At 37.2% G+C, this 20,446-nt stretch overlaps 1 protein-coding gene and 1 long non-coding RNA gene across 10 annotated transcripts in view; both read left to right on the top strand.

The window, feature by feature from the left end:
* Positions 1-9,081, top strand: part of gria3a (glutamate receptor, ionotropic, AMPA 3a) — an 83,124-nt gene extending 74,043 nt beyond the window's left edge. For 2 of the 6 annotated variants that reach the window (XM_035954540.2, XM_035954541.2), the window contains one exon: positions 4,276-5,640. In XM_035954540.2, coding sequence (XP_035810433.1) covers positions 4,276-4,311 — 36 coding nt within the window. In that variant the 3' untranslated portion in view covers positions 4,312-5,640. Of the gene's footprint in view, positions 1-4,275; positions 5,818-7,618 lie in introns of those variants that run through there. The other 4 variants (XM_023284009.3, XR_002746942.3, XM_023284008.3 and 1 more) reach the window with 4 other exon arrangements.
* Positions 9,082-10,758: 1,677 nt separating this feature from the next.
* On the top strand, positions 10,759-15,187 carry LOC129350452 (uncharacterized). 4 transcript variants are annotated; one of them, XR_008603858.1, is made up of 4 exons: positions 10,759-10,850; positions 11,386-11,486; positions 12,219-13,597; positions 13,689-15,187. It is a non-coding gene; the product is annotated as an uncharacterized LOC129350452 (long non-coding RNA). The 4 variants fall into 4 exon arrangements; XR_008603857.1 differs by lacking the exons at positions 10,759-10,850; positions 11,386-11,486 and having other exon boundaries at positions 11,495-13,376; positions 13,440-13,597; XR_008603856.1 differs by lacking the exons at positions 10,759-10,850; positions 11,386-11,486 and having other exon boundaries at positions 11,495-13,597.
* Positions 15,188-20,446: the final 5,259 nt, after the last annotated feature.

Below are 20,446 nucleotides of genomic sequence, written 5' to 3' on the forward strand. Positions count from 1 at the left end.
GCTTTGCATAGTTAGACAGTCATCGGAGAGAAAGTGAAAGAAGAGAGAGGTTTCTGCTGCTGGTGTGAAACACTATATAGTAAACTGGTGATTATTTGTGGTAATATTCCATTTTTCATTTCTAAAAAATGCCTTCTTGTGGGTACATTATTAGAGATAAACATGGAAAAGTCAGCAGGGGAACGAGTAGAACACAGAAGAGGTGAGCTACTTATTGAGAAACCTGCATACATGAGTGTGTTTAGCACAGAGTAAAACGTGATTTACTCGCTGTATGATAAAGTTAATGTTTAAATTTGAAGCGTGACGCAATTAAAAGCAACTGAATGAGTTTTAATTACATAGATTTAGTGCAGACGGGATGTCTTCATATACACATTGATGAGCGTATTGTTCATAATAATGATAATAAAAAAATCACTAATAATTATAATAAAAATAACAACAATAGTAATAACAATATAAATATAATTTAATATAATATATTTACAATACAATATAATAAATGTAATAATCTGATATTAGATATCATCCAGTTATTAGAAAAAATCTAAAATGCAAGCCCAAACAAAGCTCTTAAGAAGTTAAAAAATGTATCTTTGATGTGTTAATAATAATACACACATGATAATACTGTAAACAATCCAGCATCTATAACTGTCTGCTTAAACCTCCAGCATAGGACCAACATACAGTACCGTCACAGACTCCACCTCCCTTCACCTGTATTTTGAGTTTCATTAAGTTTCCAATAATGGAGATACAAAACAAACTACCAACCAACAAAGTTATATGAATCTGACTGATAACATCATTTTTTATTCAGATTTTCCACAGATTTTGCAATAATATTTTTAGTTATATATAATAGTATAATATATTAAGCTGGTAAGAAATATAACAGACAGGTAAAAATCAGAATCAGCGAAGATATTACACAGGGTGTTATGTCAAAGAGGAAATTCAGTGCATAATGTCAGTAATAAAATGTGTAGGTTGGTTGTCTGATTTCCGTTCATAGAAAGTCCTATAAACTCTGTTAATAATTGATATCAAATTTAACACATAGTTACTGCATGCAGCAGTATAGTTGGAAGCATATGCAAGTTTAAAAATATATTTACTAACTAACTCCTCCTGTGGACCTACATAAGTAGAGGTTAATTTATAAGCAGGTAATGAATGACAGTCTGGTAAAACACAATCAAAAAATTCATTAGAGAAAATAATTGTCAAATACTGCACATTAAAAGCACTTGAAACGTCTGTAGAGCTGCACACTTCTACTAACTTATTTATAAATGTCATATGTTGCTCATGAATTCTAATCATGGGACTAAATGGTGAAGTGTTGTTGTAAAAGCTATAAAAACTGTACAAAATCAGGCTGATGTTAAGTTTTCTTGACAGATACATCGATGCATAAACGCTGTGTGTGACTCACTGCCCAGAATAATCTGTAGGTTTTGCTCAGCTGGAGACATTAACTCGGCCAACAGTTCAGTTTCAGCACTAAAACAACTCGTATTTGCTGCTGTCGGTTTACTGTTGGTGAAACAGTGCTGTAGAAACACACTGAGAAGCAGCAGCAGCAGCGCGTTGCCATCATTCTTTGTTTTTGCTTTAATGCGAGCCGTTTATTGCCAAAACGCTCTCAGTTTGTTGTAAATGTGAGTCAGTCCAGGCCTGATAAATCACCCTTTTTATCTGTTTGCTCTCAGAGGAGCTGTGAGACGCTATTACTTCAGAGGTTTGGGACAGCTCACAGTGTTTTTCTCTTTGACAGTAAATGACAGTTATTCACCAGCACACGCCAAACTGCAGCCAGCAATTCAGTAAAGAACTACTCTAATGCTGTAATGTTGTGTCTCTTGGACAAACCAGTTACAAAATGGAGCTGCTTCAGGGCTCTGAAGGGAAACATGCAGTGTTTTTTCTGTTTAAACCCCACTGAGAGCTGGTGCTGTTTTTCACCTCTGAGGTCCTTTTGATTCCTCTTCCAGTCCCCAGCAATGATGATGACACTCATTTATCTGCAAAGTCCTGTTTTAACTCTAGATGGAAAATCTTACTAAGCGCATTTAAACTCAAATACAGTAAAACGATCAGGAAATTTTCAGTATAATCACACATTAAACTTACCAAACACGTCCCTCCAGCTGCTTCTGTTTCTGTGCAGAAAATCTCTTTTATTTAGTGTTTTAGTTACAGAAAAATATCACAGTGCTTCTAAACTGTGACCCTGGACAGTGCTATATTATTTAAAAGTCCATGGTCACCACCTGGTGGTGTGTTCGAGGGTCTTTATCTGATGACCGGCAATTGTTGCAATGCAGTGTTTTGTTTCTTTTTTTTCAGATGGCTTGAAAAAAAACTACATATATAATTCATAGCAAACAGAAAAAGCAAGTCAGTAGAAATGCCTTCCCACAATGGCAGGACAGAGCAGATATTAACCAGCCACAACAGGTAAAACCAGCTGAATATTTATGCTGTTACAGTTCAGGAGAATAACATGTATAAATACAAGTAGTTTACATGTAGTTTTCTCAGTTCGGTTTTATTTCTGCAGCTGTAATTCACCACTAACCCGTCTCAGGACACTTCACACAGTGAGGTCAGGAACTTACAGTATTACATTACAGAGAGAAACCCAGTGATTCCCCCTGAGCAGCACTTGGCAGCAGTGATAAGAAAAAAAACTCCCCTTTAACAGGAAGAAACCTCCAACAGAACCAGACTGAGTCCAGAAAATTATTCTTCCGTTCAGGGAGGTCAGAGGTCAGAGTCAGCAACAAGCAGCAATGTGTCAATCAGAGGACTTTTAAATGGAAACTGTAAGGTATTATTATCCTGCTGAGCTGAGGTTTTGTAGGTTGCTCTCTTGGTGTTATAGTGAGGTTTATAAAACCACAAGATGAGGCAAGACGAGTCACGAGATGCTCAGCAGTAATGATCTTCAAAAAAGTGTTTTATATTGTGATGAATGCGGCACCCTTAAGCAGAACTATTATGCAAGTTTGTCAGTTTGGATAAAACTGCTTCATTTTTCTTATTTTTTTATTGCAAATTCATACTCTCAGCATCTCTAAATGCACCACAAGAAGCATCCAAAATGTGTCATTGTCCAAATAATAAAATTAGAAACTTCATGTAGCAGGCATTTAATAAATGTAAAGCTCACTCTCCTGTAAAGCCCTGCCAGTAAAACTCAAAAAGCAGAAACTGCAAAAAGAATTAAAACTGAGGTGTGTCGGTGTAGACGTGAGCTGGGAGTCGATTTTAGTTTGCATTTGAATCCCAGAACTTTACCTTTCAAAGAGCTCTGACTGGAAACCAGGACTACAGATCACCGGTTCCTTTCCTTTTCTTTTAGTTTCTATGTGTTACCACACAACAGGATTTCCTATTTGGCAAACCAACAAAGAACAAAAACACAGTGGTGAATACAATATATTTAATGATGTTGAATTACAAACACTGATCATTTTTTCTGAAAGGAAACAAGCCTGGAAATCTATCAGTCAAGGAAATTGAGCATAATGTCTCTGCAAAACAAACACACCCCCCCAAATTATGACTCTGCCTCCGGGGATTTGTTTCAGTCAAACTTCTTTAGAGACTAACGGTCGTGTCTTCTTGTCTTCATGTGTGTCTGCAGAGCAACAGACAATCATGATAATCCTGCGACTGTACAGAAAAGCAATCTAAACCAAAGTCGCTTCCTGATGTCTTTATAACCTCATTTGATTGGTACAAACTTGGGCCGCTCTGCGTTTGAAGGGGTGACTTTGCGAGACATTAGCCTCTAGTAGCTGCTAATGAAATTGGACTGCTGTGTCTGTCTGTTAGTCAGGAAAGGGTTCCTGTTAGATCCACCTTGCTAAACATCCAAAAGGCTGCCCATAGCAAAAAAAAAAAAAAAGACAAAAGAAAAAACCGTAACGTGCCCTCAGCAATTACTGCCTCTGTTTCCTTTCATTCTTTGAAAGCTATGCAGCAGCTGCTTTATTCTGCAAGTTCAAATCTCTTCTCTCCTTGTGATCAGTGTGTGCCGATTACTCAAAGCGATACAGGTGGGGTCTGGCATGCTAGGGTAGTCATGGATCATGAAAGTCATATATTTATACATATATACTGTAGTGTTGCTTGCTATCTGTGATATGTTGGCCAGGACCCTACTCTATCGCTTTGTACAGTATAAAGTAGTTTAAAACAGTTGAATAACATAAAATAACATAATACAATGTTATTTATGTTATTTCCCACGTGAAGAACTCCTGTAAACCTTGCAGTATTGAAACTCAGTGAACAAGGCATCTTAGACAAGCTGAAAAACAAATGGTGGTACGATAAGGGTGAATGTGGAACCAAGGACTCTGGAAGTAAGGTCAGTCGCTGCAGGTCTTTTTATACTGATTGCTAAATGCATTTTGACCTAACTGTTCATATGCAAACATCCAAAGCATACATTCCTCCCAGACATGCTGATCATGACGTGATATAGCTGAATACTTTGTTTTGCCCTCAGAGCAACACGTAGAACACATTACAAGCTACACATACTGTAATTTATTCACACTTTGACCATGACTCATTACATTAATTCATTGTATGTAGACGATTTCTCGATTTTTTAAAATTTGCAGCATGAATCACACGATTTTTTATTCATACCATAAAATTCTGAAAAGTTGAATCATTGAATTGCAACCATTGTACTGCTATTTTTCATCCAAACCTCTATTGAAATTTAGTTTATCAGTGGTCTTATTCATTTGTATGAGCAATTCTTGGTATGCATTTTCCCAACGGCGTCCTTATTCTGACAGTCCAAACTGACCTTTAAATACCATCTGAGCACCGAGTGGTCAAATGGTATTTAATAGTCATATCTCATAGATGGAGTGTCAGAGTAAGGAACACATTTTAATGTACATTTTTAATTCATGTAAAGAAGTTTATATGCCAGCTAGCAGGCTTTCTTGGAATAAAAAATAGAATTTACTGCCTGCAGGACTGTACAATGTCCCCCTGGGTTGATATGCAAATGGTAAAACTCACATAAATGAATTTCAATATTACTGTTTGGCTTTTAATAGCAGCAAAATGGTTCAGTTCCCCTTCCACAGCTTGCCACTTTGATTGTACAGATGCAGTGTTTTGAAGGTTAAGTTGAGCAGCTATGATAGTGAATTGAGGGTTTGATCTTTATGACCTGTACGACCACGACCGCCTTCCTCTAGACGTGGCCTCGTAAAGAGACCACAGAGCAGGACAGATAGCAAGTCTCTCTACATTCACCTTCCCAGCTCTGTAGAGTACAAATAACTGGAGAGGAGGACTTAGACACATTTAAGTTGTTCCAAATTCTTTTCACACTTTGTAGGCTAAATTAAGCAACTTTTACCTCAGAGGGTTTTGTAGACGCATTTAGCAAACCTCCTCAGAGTTACTGGTTAGTGGTAGAGCAGCAGGATGTACATGTAGGCTTTGTGTTGGGTGTGTAAGAGGTCAGCCTCAGAGTGCCAGTTGAAAAGTCTTAACGGTGGTCTTTACCTCCCCCAGGACAAGACAAGTGCACTAAGCCTGAGCAACGTGGCAGGAGTCTTCTATATTCTGGTGGGAGGGCTTGGCCTGGCTATGACCGTGGCTTTGATAGAGTTCTGCTATAAGTCACGGCAAGAAACCAAAAGACTGAAGCTGGCAAAGAATGCCCAAAACTTTAAGCCAGCCCCTCCGGCAAACACCCAGAATTTTGCCACGTACCGTGAAGGCTACAACGTGTATGGAACAGAGAGTGTAAAAATCTAAAGGGTAGGTCTGTTAATCTTGCTTTAATGCTGTATGGTTATGAAATTGAGTGAAATTAACCTGTTTTTAAATCACTGGAATAATGTAAATATGATTCACTTGAAATTCACTGAACCTAAAATATGTTGGTTTTTATTTTCACAACATTTGATGAGTTTTGATTTCCCAGCATGCAACATTTGAGAGTTTTGTGGTTTAAAGGAAACAGGCACGCTGTAAATATGTTGTGGTTTGTCTTCAACAGTAGTCAAATCAATGACAGCCATGATGAAGATCAGGATCAAATCCTCCCACAATGCACTATCAGAACAGTTGCAGATCCTGGTCCACGGCACAAAACATATTTTCCACAAACAAGGCTGAAAGGCTGTCAGATGGTTGTGTTTTTAAGGAGCTATTCTTGCGGTGGAGTCGTCACCTTGGCAACCTTGGAAAGCTTCATGGGTAGTGTTTGAAGGAATCCATTTTAACACAGAACAGGATCTTCCCCGAACCGAATCAAGCAGCTTTATTGCCTAAACTGAACCTAGTAGTTTTATATTGGAAGCAAAAGCACACAGTGATGAACCATGACTGAGTCCTCAGTGGGACCGTTATTTTTCAGATTATTTTTACACTTTTACATGCATTTTGAAAGTCCAGTCTCCATAGTGGAAATCCTGTGGTTAAAGCCATCACCATCCTTCTAACCTGCTAATGCAGTCTTTGTTGCTAGTTTTATGAGAAAATTGCAGAAACTTGTAACATGACATAAACTCAGTTGTGAGCGCTTACTTGATCATTTATTTATATGTTAATCATCTACTCATAAACAGTTACATGTTCAGAGACAACTGCTTTTAGTAATTTAATGTGTGAGTCACATAAGTGAAATCAAAACTAAAGAGCTCAGGCCTGTATGAGGAGAACAACATTTTCCAGGTTACCTTTGTCATGGTTAGAATTATTAATTTTTCATTTTTAAAAGAAACAACTATAACGTAATTTACCAAAGATACACAGCAAGTTTCCACCATGTCTGTTTTCTTAAACTACAAGAGTTTCTGGGGAGTTGTAACTCTCAAACAATGCTTTCTGGGAATTCTGCTTACATGATAGTTGTTTTCTAAATAAACTGTGTTTAATGAGTTAATTAAACAAGTTAATGTTAATTATAACAAGTCATGTTTTTAAGCTCTGAAAGTTACAATTTGACATTTTTAGGTTAAAGAACTGGAAATTAGCACAACTTGTATACAGTGCGCGTAAAAAAGTATTCACCCCCTTAGATATTTCACTATTGTGTTGCTTTTATACATTAAATCATGGTCAATATCATTAGCTGGACATCAAATTCTCACCAAATGTAGACACTTTTAAATCCAGGTTAAAAAAAAATTTCTTTTCTCACGTGCCTGTGCATGACATCTGCACAGTATTGTTGCTTACTTTTAATCATTTTAATTCAATTTAGTTACAGTATGTGATTTTATTGTGATTTTTTCAAAATCTTTTGTTGTACTTTTTAATGTTTTCTCTGCACCCCGAAATTGGCTGGATTTTGGTTGATTTTTTTTGTTCTTAAACATTTTTTAACATTTTTTTTCCATCAAAAAATGTTCAAAGATTTCCCAAAAATGTTGAAAATGTGGACGTCAGAAGTTTCACTGTGAAAATATATATATTTTTTCCATGTTTTCAAACTTTAAAACGGGTCAATTTTTACCCGCAGGATGACACAAGGGTTAAATGACACACACAAGCACACACATATAGCCTATGAATGTGTCCAGTTTTTTTATCTTGGTCTCTTGGCTCTGCACAGGTGAAATGTGTCTATTCCCACTGGTGCGTCTGGATGGAAACTGCCACTCTGTGTGACCCCGACACTCCGAGGTTGGCATCCTGGAGGCAGCAGCCTTCTTTTGTCATCAGCTTGGACTCAAGCCTACCAGTCAACAAGTGCTCATTTTGGGTTAGAAACCCGTCACACTAACAGGGGGCAATGACGCAACAGGACTTTTGCTTCTGGAAACGTGGGATTTGCCTCTCGTAGTGCCTTATGGAGCATTTCGGCGTCATGGCAATGCAAATAAAATTTAATTCACTTGAAAAAAACAACTAAAAATCTGTGGAACTAGCGCAAAACATTGCTTCATATGACAATTAGATGAACTGTTGCAATTTCAGTTGTTTTCTATTTTGAAGAAGAAGAAGAAAAAAAAGCCATGATTTGCAATCAAAATCCTGGAGTACTTATTAAGTCATTTGAATCCTTTACAGACATATTTTTGTGGTGAACTCTTAAGTTGGATAAATGTTATATTTAGTGAAGTAAAGTCATTTTCTTGTTTTACTATAAGAATATTTTCAGTGTCAGAATATAGGATGAGCATCAGTCACTAGGGTTAAGCATCAAATAAACTGACGACATTGTACCCCAGTTTTTACTCAGAAAATATTGATAATATGAAACTAGTGGTCATCAGAAGCAGCTTAGGTGTTGTTTTCAAAGCCTGCTGACATCATTTACAGCTGACTGTATTCACTTAGATGCTTGTTTTAAACCAACCATGTGAGACTGCATTTGTTTCAACTGCCACTATTTAAAAAGAAGTAATTTCTTTTTATTGAAATGAGGTCCGCTTTAAATCACTTAGTGCCATATTGTTGGAATCAAAAGAATTATAAATACTTTAGAGACTAGGAAAATGAGCCCTTTTTATGTAACAGAATATTCAAGTGGTTTAACTGAGCTTATGGTTTACACTTTGTACACACTTAGAAGCTGTTCTCATGTAAGTGCAGTATCTGCAGCTGTGATTCTCAACATTTTTTGGTCAATGATAACACACCATAGCTTCTTTGGTTGTGATGAGCTTTCTGTGTCTATGCATTATGCAGAAGGTGAGCTGTACATTGAAGAAAGCAACGAATGAAACATTTGTCTGTTTGTATAAGTGAACTTTTTATAAACTGGAGGGAAAAAAAACCTACAAACGCTACAAACCATGTGCGCCTACATTTGTTTAGTATACCAGACTCTCTCATCCTTTTCTCCCCGATGAAGTGCATGTGAATTTGGTGATAGTTTTACCAAACTGCAACTCGAAATGGGACCCTGGTTTAGTTAAGCGTCCGACATTGGATCCAGTTTGGTTTTAGTTTTTCATTTGTCACAGTACCTCAACCAAGAGAGTTGCATGTATGGACACAACGAACCTCTGTGGAGAGGTCATGTACAAAGGATTTTATTACATTTCCTTAATAAAAGCAGGTTTATATTCATGTTTGGGACTATTTTTTGACTTTAACCCTTTAAGACCCACCATTGTGCAAGTCCGCCAGGACATATTTTTACATTTTTACATGCTGTAGTGCCATTATTTGGAGTATTTTTATTTGCTTTACATCAAAATAACCCTGATATCCCAAATTTTAATAATATGTATTGACTTATGTCTTAACTACTACAAAAAATTGCTTAAAAGTGAAATAAACCTTAAAAAAATGAAAATGGTTTTTGTTTTTTTCACATATATTTCAAAATACAGAAATTGCATAGCTGTATCCCTCAAATTTGTAAATGTAAAAAAGTTGCACAATATCCTTTGGAACCACAGGAAATTTATTTGGAGTCTGTACATAATTTGCTTTTTGAGATATGGTCAATTTTGTAACCTGTAAAAAAACGAAAATAAACAAAACTGCTAAATTTGCAAAGAGACAACATCAACATCAAAACAAATTATTTACAATAGTGCAATCAAGTTTCTAAGTGTGCCAGATACTTATGAACACATATTTTATGTACAAAACCATGGTCAGACCATAAAAAGTGCATTTGAAAATAAAAGAAAATCGTTGAATCAGAAACAGTATTTTGATGGTCTCCTGGTCCAAGTACTTGGACAGGTCTGATGGAGAAGGGCTGTCCACATATTCTGACAGAGGCGGCTGGACACCTGGCCTCCTTTTCGGCAGGAAATGTGGCAGAGAAGGTAAGCTGTCAGGTTCCTTCTCAGTTTTCCAGCCAGCTGTAGGGAGCGCCTCTGGCCCGGAGCGCTCGCTGGTGGAGCGGCTGCTGCAGCGTCTCCTGGCTGTAGGCGGTCTGTCCCTCTACCTCTCGCTGGGTACCAGGACAGCAGGAGACCTCCATTCTCTCCTCTTCCTCCTCCTTCCCAACATTGTAAATGCTGCACACAGAAAAAGTTACGTGGTACGTTAGCTGTGCGCAGCACATGACTTGTAAAAATGATGCGTATTTTGCGCGGAATGCTTTCGGCGGCGTTCCATGTATATTATACTTTCTTTACTTTTCTCCAACTCAAAACAAACAACTTCTCATGAATACAGACTTACATGTCACTGGAATGATCAATTAATTCGATAAGATCGGCTTCATCCGCGCTGGTGGCAGAATCCGGGCCAGACGAGTGGCTGGACTCTTCATCTGATGCTGTAGTTTGCTGGAGAGCTTCGCGCCAGATGTAAAATAGTTTGGTGCGACCAGGTTTTTGCGGCTCCTCAACTAATGTGTGGAAGTGTGTCAAAGGTGTGTGTGGTGGGTCCGTGTACGGATCTGGTAATTGGATTTTCCGTTCTGAAACGGGTATTGAAAAACAAAAAACGAGTGGTTATTTGATTTTCGTTTTAAAATACAAAAATTAAAATGGAAATACAAGGTGTTTTTCCTTTTCATGATCAAAAAGGGATACACGATTTTTTTTAAATGCTTTGATTTTCGTTTTATATTTAGAATAACAAGAAAGTAAAATCAGTAAGAGACAGAAACGAAAAAGGATCCGCTTTTTCATTTTCTGAGACCGGAAGTGGTCATCAGCAAGTGTGGAGCCAAACGACAACAAGATTCTCAGAGGGCGGAGCCAGAGAGCGGTGATTGGTCAGACTGACTGAGAGCCAGAGAGCAGTGATTGGTCAGACCATAGATAATATAGAAGACAGCGCGCTAGCGTATCTAGTCTAGTTATATCTATGGTCGGCACGTCTGGTAGCATCTCTGGCTGCTGTTGACCTTGTTTTTGGAGTAAAACACGGTAAGAAGATAAATACTTCTAACCAGTGGCGTTGTTTTGTTGTACGTTAAGTCAGCGACTTGTGAAGAGTTGTGGTTTGTCGTGTTTGAGCGGTTGGTCCGGATGCGTTAGCTAGCTAAGCGGCTAAGTTAGCTGACATTAATAAACATGAGTTGAAACATCCTACTTTTGGATGTAGAACTGCACAAGCCGTTCATTTTCAGTCACCTGATGAGTTAAACTCCCCTTTTTATGTGAGGTTGAAGCAGAAAGTCTGAGTTAACAAAGAAAGTTCTTTACAATTTGCGATACCTGTTATCTCTGACTGAGGCTTTAGTTTTTGTTGAGCCCATTTACACGTAGAAACTTTGTTCAGGAAAATTTCTCAGTAGCTCAGAGGACAGGCTGCTTTTTACACAACCTTGTAAGAGAATGTCTGTCAATGCTTTCAGCAGAATTTAGAAACACAACACTTCCTAAACAGATATTTTGAGGCTGTGAGGTTGAATGTTTGAGAGTCTATCTGTGTGTTTGTTTGTGGTCTTTCTGTTTCTAGGTGGAAGCTGAATTAGTGAGGATGACTCCTGCTCCTGTCATCTCTAAGCTCCTCACACATCTTTACCTGCACATGAGGAAAATCACTCCTGTAGAATGCAGGTATGTTTGTCATTATTATAAAAAGATGTTGCCTGGTGACCTGTCAGAAACCCATCATACAGAGTCAGCCAAAATAATGTTTACACACATCAGGAAAAGAAAAACTTGCATAAATATTTCAATACCAAATTTATTCAGACATCAGATTATCACGAGATTAATAAAAGTTATCTTTGGCCTCTACAATTACAAGAGGTGCTCAAAGTGGTGGCCACTGGCTTCCAGACATTTCTGTTGTGTTGTAGACGTCACTTGTTGATGCTCCATTCATGAGGGTAGCGCCATCTGTTGGGAAACCATCGTACAACAGGACACAGAGTTATGGTGATTTGATCAAACTTAGAAAGAGGAATCTATATGTGTAGAAGTACTTATAAAAATGAAATATTTATAAAAGTTTTTCTTTTCCTGATGTGTGTACATTATTTTGGCTGACTGTGAACTTAATGAGAACAAAACTGTCATTTAATTGTTGCTTTGAAAGCTTCTTTAGTGAAAACCAGCTGGTGTTCTGCTTTGAAACAAACTGCTGTTGAGGTCTGTGTTTTTAGGTTTAACCCCACAGTTTCTGAATGAACTGATTGTTTTTTTTCCTGATCAATGTGGACGTTATAATTGATGGTAACATTTACTGATCATATAATCAGCATGACAATATAACAGTAGAACATTCTGACCACCTGACTAATACTGTGTTGGTCCCTTTATGCTGCTAAAACTCCTCTGACCCAGTGGTTCATCAGAACCTCTGGGGATGTCCTGTGGATCCTGTGGATCCTGTGGGTTGCAGGGTGGATCCTACCTAGACCAGGCTGATCCTGGACCATCCCACAGATGCTCAATCAGATCTGGATGTGTGCGTTGCCATGGATACATGAGTGTTAAATTTTGTCCATGTTTCCATTTTGGGAAATTCAGTCCAGTTCCAGAATGTGGAGGAATTTAGTCTCACAATCACAGACAACAAATATTATCTGAAAGTCGGGTTATTGTTGTTTATCAGCACAATACAAAAAGATTAATGTTAGAAATATTCCAGTTCAGACTCTAGAATATCGTGATTTATGTAAATTTACCTCAATAATATGAATGTTCAGGTTAAGATTGTGCAGTGATATTATGTAAGTTTAGCTGATTAAAGTTTATGACTCTGCACTAAAATATTATTTAAATTGACATCATTATTATAATATTTAGGGTCAGACCCTACAGTATTGAGATTAAGAAATCAAATATTCTATAAAATGTAAATACACTGAACTCATTTGGATATATTTAAGTGAGACTACAATATTATTTGACACAAATCTATTGAAATCAAAATTTTAATAATTTTCACGCAAACATTTACTGGACTGATTTAAATATTAAAATCACTCCTTTCTAATCCTCTGCTGTACGTTCAAACCTGAGGCCTTAAATAGAAACACACAAGTATCTGATTGAAGGAACTTCTGCAGAGTCCTGGTTCCAGAACATGATGATAGAATTATAGACAAACTTTAACAAAAGCTGCCTGAGAGTTTACAGCTTTTTATGTTGGATTTCTTCAGTAATTTAATGAGTTATCAGCAATAATCAAGTGTTCATTTGATGAACTTCATTTCCTAAAACATCCAGAATTGGAGCTCATATCTTTGGCAGCTGTAAAGTTTCTGCTCCTTCAAAGTTCACAACACAATGAATGAATTCCTAAAACTCTCTCAATGCTGGAGAGCGTTTGTGATGCTGAAGCAGTGACCAGTTTTTCTGTTTCTTCTCTGGAGATGCACAATGAGGGACGTCTGCAGAGACTGAGAAAGAGTCTCACCACATCCTGACATGAGGAAAAAGACTTTATTGAAGACTACAATGAGGAAAACTATCAGACAGCAGACGGCTGCATTCAAGGTGAGCTCTGAACATTTGATCTGGAACAGGAATTCAATAACTGCAGCATGAGCTTCATTTCAGTCTGTAGCTGCTGAATTCATGGATGAATCATCTGGCACTAGAGAAGAAGACCATCAAACATCCATGTCAGCTGATGGAGGTCCAAGAGTCTCACCAAACAAACAACCTACAGAGTGAAGACCTCGAATCTGATTGGACGGCCTCCTATTCAGCCACATGTGTGAACAAATGCCTCTAAGCTGATTTGTTTTCTAAAATAAATCTAGTTTGAGTCCTAATCTATGCCTGTGTGTTTGCTTCTTTACACAGCTGTTAACAGTTTAGGCTGTTAGATTGTTCCAGATAAGTACAAGATTCTTCAGAGCCATTCTACCACGAGCCTGACAGGAAGAACTCCAACAGCTACTGAATGTTCCTGTGGTTCCCTCAAAGCTACAGGAGGAGCCCTACGAGGACGAGCTGGTCCACCTGATGGTGGCCAGTCGCTGCAGTTCAAAGCCAACACCGACTACGTGGACTTCTACTGGACCACACGGAGGCCTTCAAACCAGACCAACAAGTTCAGCGACTCCCCAACTCGTGGGTCTGAGGACGCCGCCGAGCCTCGGTCCAGCCGGCCTCCTGTCTGTGGGTGTTTGAGTGCTGAGAGGTTTGTGGATGCATGTGAACGTGTCTGTGTTGAAACAGCAGCTTTGGACTCAGTAACGCTGGGAAAAACCAAGAGCTCCTTTATTTGTGACTTCCACTAAAAAAACTGAAGAAAATAAGTTTGCCAGGGTTCTGACTGATAACAGATTATTAAATAATGAAAATAATCATTTAAATATTCATTTAAACAATCCTTTTAGGTCTACATTTCCTTTACACTGACTTCTTGGTATATGTACAAGTATTTTGGGTGGAATATACCATTAAGCCCAATGTTCAAGGGTTCTTCTGGGAATATACCATTAAACCAACCTTTTAGGTAAATGTTCCAGGATGTTGGGTAGAATATACCATCAGATCAACCTTTTAGGTCTACATTGGAAGATTTTAGAGTAGAATATTACTCCAAACCATCCTTTAGGTCTACATTTAAGGTGGAATACTCCTTTAAACCAAGATTTTTTTTTGTTCTACATTGAAGGATTTTTTCTAAACCACCCTTTCAGGTCTATATTTGAGGTTTTAGGTGGAATATTCCTTTTAACCAGCCCCTCAGGTCTCTTTGAGGATTTTGGATGGAATACTTGGTTAAACCAACATTTTAGGTGCATGTCCAAGGATTTTTGGTGAAATGTTCCTTTAAGGTCGATGTTTGAGGACCTTGTAGGTGGAATACTTCCTGAAACCAACCTTTTAGGTCAACATTCAAAGATTTAAGGTGGAATATTCCTTTAAATCAACCTAAATTTCATGTTTTGGTCATTATCAAGTGAGAAACCTCAATCCAGACTCCTCATTATGATGTTTGAGATTTATGCTGCTGTTATTTGTTTAGTCCAGACTAACTGACAGAAATCCACAACTGTAATTTTATTTCAGGACTCAGTTATTAAATGTCAAAACAATCCATGTGACTCTAAAAACTCAACAGCTTTACAAACTCTAAGATTAAACTCTCCACAAGGATCCAAAATAAGTTGGACTTCTACATGAGAGCTTTAATTATTCTTCATCTACTTCCTGAAAAGTTTGGTCAATAAAAAAGAGAAAAACTAATATTTTCAGCTGAACTAAAGACAGACTTTGTGATTTTTCTGCTCACATGTTGTGTTGTTGTAAACTTCCTCTTTCAAATAAATACCTGCCTAACCCCCTGGAAACCAGTGTTTGTCCTGTTTTTGTGTTGTTCCTCGGCGACCCTAGACAGCAGGGTCCTAATGTTTTTTGAGCAACACACCATACTATGACGTTTTTACAATGATGGTTCTACTATGAAACCAGTTTGACATGTTCAGGTGTTCTTTGTGTGAAAACTCAGAGATTTCAGGTATCAGAAGGTGGTTTTCAACTTTCTTTGTTAACTTTCTGCTTCAACTTTAAACTAAATTTCCTTCACTAAGCCAGCCCTCTGGACTTCCAGTAAGCTGTGTTCCTATTGGCTGTCCAGGTGGCTGCTTGGTGTTATCAGGAACACCTGAGCAGCTCAGTGTCTTCCTGCTTTATTTAGCTGCAGACAAACATTTCCTCTGTTTCTCTTCACCACTGAGGTTTGGCTACGTTGCTTTAGTTGGTTCTTTAGGTGTTGGCTTGCAGCTTCCAGGGGTAAAATCGTCTTTAATGTGTTTCTTGGTGTGCTTTAGGGCTTTGTACTGGATAGTTGTCTTGGTAAATGAGGTTCTTTAGCCACAGTTAGCACATGGTGCTAATGTGTGCAGTGATTAGTGGATTTGGTACAGCTGAGTTGTGTCTTTATCTTGGCTGTAGTGAGTCTTTAGAGGTTTTTGGTCAGACACACTCTGTATTCTTGTTTGAGAACCAACGCTGGTTGTCCAGAAGGTAAGAGTTCCTGTCCTGATTCTCTGTTCTCAGAGGTTCTCTGGTAGGCTGCAGGAGACTTTAGCGTTTGGGTTGTGCTAGTTTGGTTTTTGTACGGTTTCATTTGGACGACTATCTTGAGGCCCCTCCATGTGGTTTAGTGTTTAGGTTTTCTGTAACAGTTCTACAAAGCAACCTGCAGCAGAAGAGACTTTGAGAGTTTTTAGGAAGTTCTGGAGACCAGACTTTAGAGCAGCAGAAACATTTGTCAGCAGTTTGAGAAGGTGAGCTTCAGAGTAGAAATGAGACAGAAACCTTCTTGACCCGTGTGGTGAGGTCCTGTACCAAGAGTTTGAGCAGGTTGTGAAGAGTCTGTAGTTCTTTGGTCTGAAAGCACATGAAGAGTCGACTCATTAAAGGAGAAAACAGGAGATATTGTTGGTTCTTCTGTCGCTCTGCAGTTTCCTTAGACTGAATATCAAGTTTATATTTTAAATGATTTCCCATGTGAGCCCAAGAAGACTTCAATAAACTCCCTCCATCCCCTGGACACAACATATTTTATTACCATGTTAAATCAGTTTTTTTATAAGTGTTTTTGAGTTATGATCATAGTTTTAGCATAGTTTTTTCTCTTTGCTTGTTTAGTTTTGTTATCTGTGTAAAAGGTGCTAAACAAATAAAGTTGAATTGATAAACTGAATAATTGACTAACTCATGATTGTGACAACAGAAATATTTTCATTGTGATTTCAGGATTTGTTCCATTTTTAAGGTTGGGGTTAAAATCTTGACAGAAACAGATTAAAGAAATAAACTACATAACAAAAAGCAATTAAATCAAAGGAAAAAAGCCTTTAATACAATAAAACTTTGAAAAAGTTATATTATTAAAAAGTATTTTTTAAATGTTTAATTATTGAAAATATTTTATCTGTAATTTTTAATATTTGTATTTTAAAAATTTTGTTTAATTTCATAATGACATGTATCTTGTTTAATTATCTAATTCAATATTTTGTTTAACTATATTAAACAGACAAAATATTGAATTAGATAATTAAACAAGATACAATACATGTCATTATGAAATTAAACAAAATTTTTAAAATACAAATATTAAAAATTACAGATAAAATATTTTCAATAATTAAACATTTAAAAAATACAATTAAACAAGAAGAATATTAAACATTTTAAAAAATAGAAAACATTTAGATTATTAAACCTTTAAAAAGACAAAACACTTAATTCAAAAATTAAATGTTTAATTAGAAAATTACATCTTAAAGACAATAAAACTTCAAATAGGAATTAAACAGAAAATACAATGAAACATTTAAAAAGAAAATTAAACATTAAAAGGTGGTAAAACATTTAAAAAGAAAAACCTTCAAGATTTAATCGAAAAATTAAATATTGGGAAAGAAAAAAAATCAAACAAGCTGATAAAACATTTGAAAAAACAATTAAACATTAAAAAGACAAAACATTTGGAAATCAAATCAGACATTAGAAAAGAATAAAAGGTGAGAAAGGAGCAAAACGAAACATTTAAGAAGAATCAAACTAAACACAAAACATTTGAAAAGACACCAGTTAAACTTTAGAAGATCAAATTAAACAGAAGAGACAATAAAACGATCAAAAAGCGTTTTCGAGTCTGAAATGAAAACATCAAGTTGTTTCTTCAAACATTTCCTCTTTCTATGTTCTTGGTTTGATTGTGGACAGATTTACTAAGAACTCATTTCAGAAAACTGCTTTCCAGATAAAGTCTACCAGTAGTTGAAGGCATTTATCAAACTAATGTTACCTTCTGATCTCCACAAACTTTACTGTTCAGTGAAGAGAATCAAAGTTTGTTGAGGATTTCTAAAAAACCCACAGGTGAAGGTCTGAGAAGAACTCAGATCAATGGTCTAAATGTGAAATCAAGACTCATGGTGACAAGTTTTAAGGCTTCTGTTAACCATAAAGTTCAAACTAACAGAGAAGTACTGAGAAACCTTTAAGATATCAGTCCTCAGACTGTCTGAAGGTTCAAACTAACAGAGAACTACTCAGGAACTTAGAAGATATCAGTCCTTGGACTGTCTGAAAGTTAAATCTAACAGAGAACTACTGTGGGACTTAGAAAATTTCAGCCCTCAGACTGTCTGAAGGTTCAAACTAACAGAGAAGCACTCAGGAACTTAGAAGATATCAGTCCTTGGGCTGTCTCAAAGTTAGATCTAACAGAGAACTACTGTGGGACTGAGAAAATTTCAGCCCTCAGACTGTGTGAAAGCTCAGGTCCTGAGGACTCGGGAGGTGTGGAGGCTTTGAAAAGTCTTGGAACTGAGGGTTCAACCCTCCATCACAAAGGCAGAAGTCCAACCTCCTGAGAAAAATGGTCGAGAAAAGAGAAAGTTAAAAAAAAAACTCGAAAACGACAAAAAATAGATGATAAATGCGCAAAAAAAAGAAGAATTAGTATCTGAGCGAGTAGCTCAGGAGGATAAGAAGAGGACTACCAAGTGGAAGGTCGCAGGTTCAAGACCCACCACCGGCACTTTTCTTTCTTTGTCTTTGTCAGAATTTTGAGAAAACTTAAGAAGTGTCTGGTCTTGAACCAGCGACCTGCAGCTCCATAGGCAAACTCTTAACTCACTGAGCTACAGATCAGATAAAAAGAAATAATTTCGTCGTCCCTTTGACATCGTAGTTTCTGAAGTGACCACATGGGTGGAGCCAAGGCGGAGTCTGGGTGGAGTCAGGGCGGAGAGTAGGCGGGGAGGTGGGTGGCGGCCTCCCCCCTCTACTCCCCCACCTCCCCCCACCGCCCACCACACCTTCCCCCGCCCGACGAGTTTTTTGAAAATCTGAGTCTCGAGAGGTTTTCCCGAGTTTCTGGAGATTCCACGAGGTCTGAGGCAGAACAACTTGTCATGAAGAGGTGTTGAAGTCAGCCAGGATGGACTGACTTTTTACAGCGACTAGAAGGAAGACCACTAGAAGAGCAGGTCTTTAACCACCATCCAATCCATGGAGTCGCTCCAGAGAAATGAAGGGAGGTCAACTTTTATCAACCTCCATCCAGATGTTCAACTTTATATCTTTACTTTGACATTTTTAGCACCACAAACCTTTAGTATCACACTTTATTATCATTTATTAGGACTTTAATGAAATCCACCAGCAGATTTACTTTTTGTTGACAAACTTTATTCTTGTCATCGTGGGACTGCAGTATTTAAAACTGTTCCTTCTATTTGACCTCATGTTTATTAGTTTTAGTGGAGAAAGTTATTTTAGTTGTCGATTCGTCTCTTAAAAACCAAATAATAAATTGGATTAGTCAAGAGGTTTAAATTTCTTACTTTGTCATATTTTAAATATGACAAAAAATAAAAAAATAAAGTGCCTTGAGACAATTTGACCTGTAATTGGCGTTATATAAATAAAATTGAATTCAAATTGTATGTATCTTGTAATGTTGGAGTAATTCAGCCATATATGTTGGAAAACACATTTTCTTTGTCCATTAATCTGTTGATTGTTTTCTCCACTAATTCATTTCTTGTTTTGGTTTATAAAATGTTAAACCCAAATATATTCAGTTTACTGTCATAAAAACTAAAAAGATTTACATTCATGATGCAGGAATCAGACAGTTTTTCACTTTTTATCTTAGTTTAGTCAGAAAGATAGTTGATAATGTGTGAATTGTTGCAGCTTGTGAGGCGTAGAAGGTTTTAATCTTTGGGGCAGAGTGTCAAAAAACATTTAGAAACCAACATCAACAAAACACTCAACAAAGATTTGAACATCATTAAAGGGAAATCCAACTTTTGCATGACAATGTCTAATTAAAGGACATTTATTTCCAACGTAAATGTGTGATATTCATCCTCTGGAGCTTTCTCTTCACATTGTCTTCCACCTGGACTGGTTTGGTCGGGAGCATGTGCAACAAACATTTGAAAAACTGCACTTTAACATCAATGAATGACACTGAAGTTTAATCTCTACATAAATGAGACTGAGTCTGGATGTGCTGCTCTGTCATTAACTCCTAAGTTTATGGAAAGTTCAAACAAAAGAGGACAGTTCAGATAAGACTTGAGAATGAGCTTATTTTGAACAAACATCTCAGACTTTGAGCTTCAGCACCTCTCGCAAGATATTTTAACAACAAGCAACTCAAGAGATCCAGAAGTTGGAGAGAGTTAGCTTTAGCTGAGCCAAAGAACATGTGGGACGCTAACCTAGCAAACATTTCAGACTTTTCTCTGTGAATTCTGAGAAATAATTTACTATTTAATGACAGAGCTACACATCTTAACTCAGTCTCACTAAAACAGACTCTAATTCAGTGTCATCCATCCATATTAAAGTGCAGTTACCCAAAATGTTTGCTGCATGAGCTCCAACAAAACCTGTCCAGGTAGAAGGCCACTTTGACAAACAGGAAGTGGAAGATTCCAAGCAGATTTATAGAAGGGGGAACCAGACTGTACTAAGTGTGGTCAAAAATGGAGGGGTGTTTTGTGGGTTTTTAAGGCTGATAATGATTATTAGTGAGACATTATTCATTTGCAGTATATGAAAGTATTTAAAAT

Source organism: Amphiprion ocellaris, chromosome 14 (assembly GCF_022539595.1).
Source record: "Amphiprion ocellaris isolate individual 3 ecotype Okinawa chromosome 14, ASM2253959v1, whole genome shotgun sequence".
Lineage (NCBI taxonomy): Eukaryota > Metazoa > Chordata > Actinopteri > Pomacentridae > Amphiprion > Amphiprion ocellaris.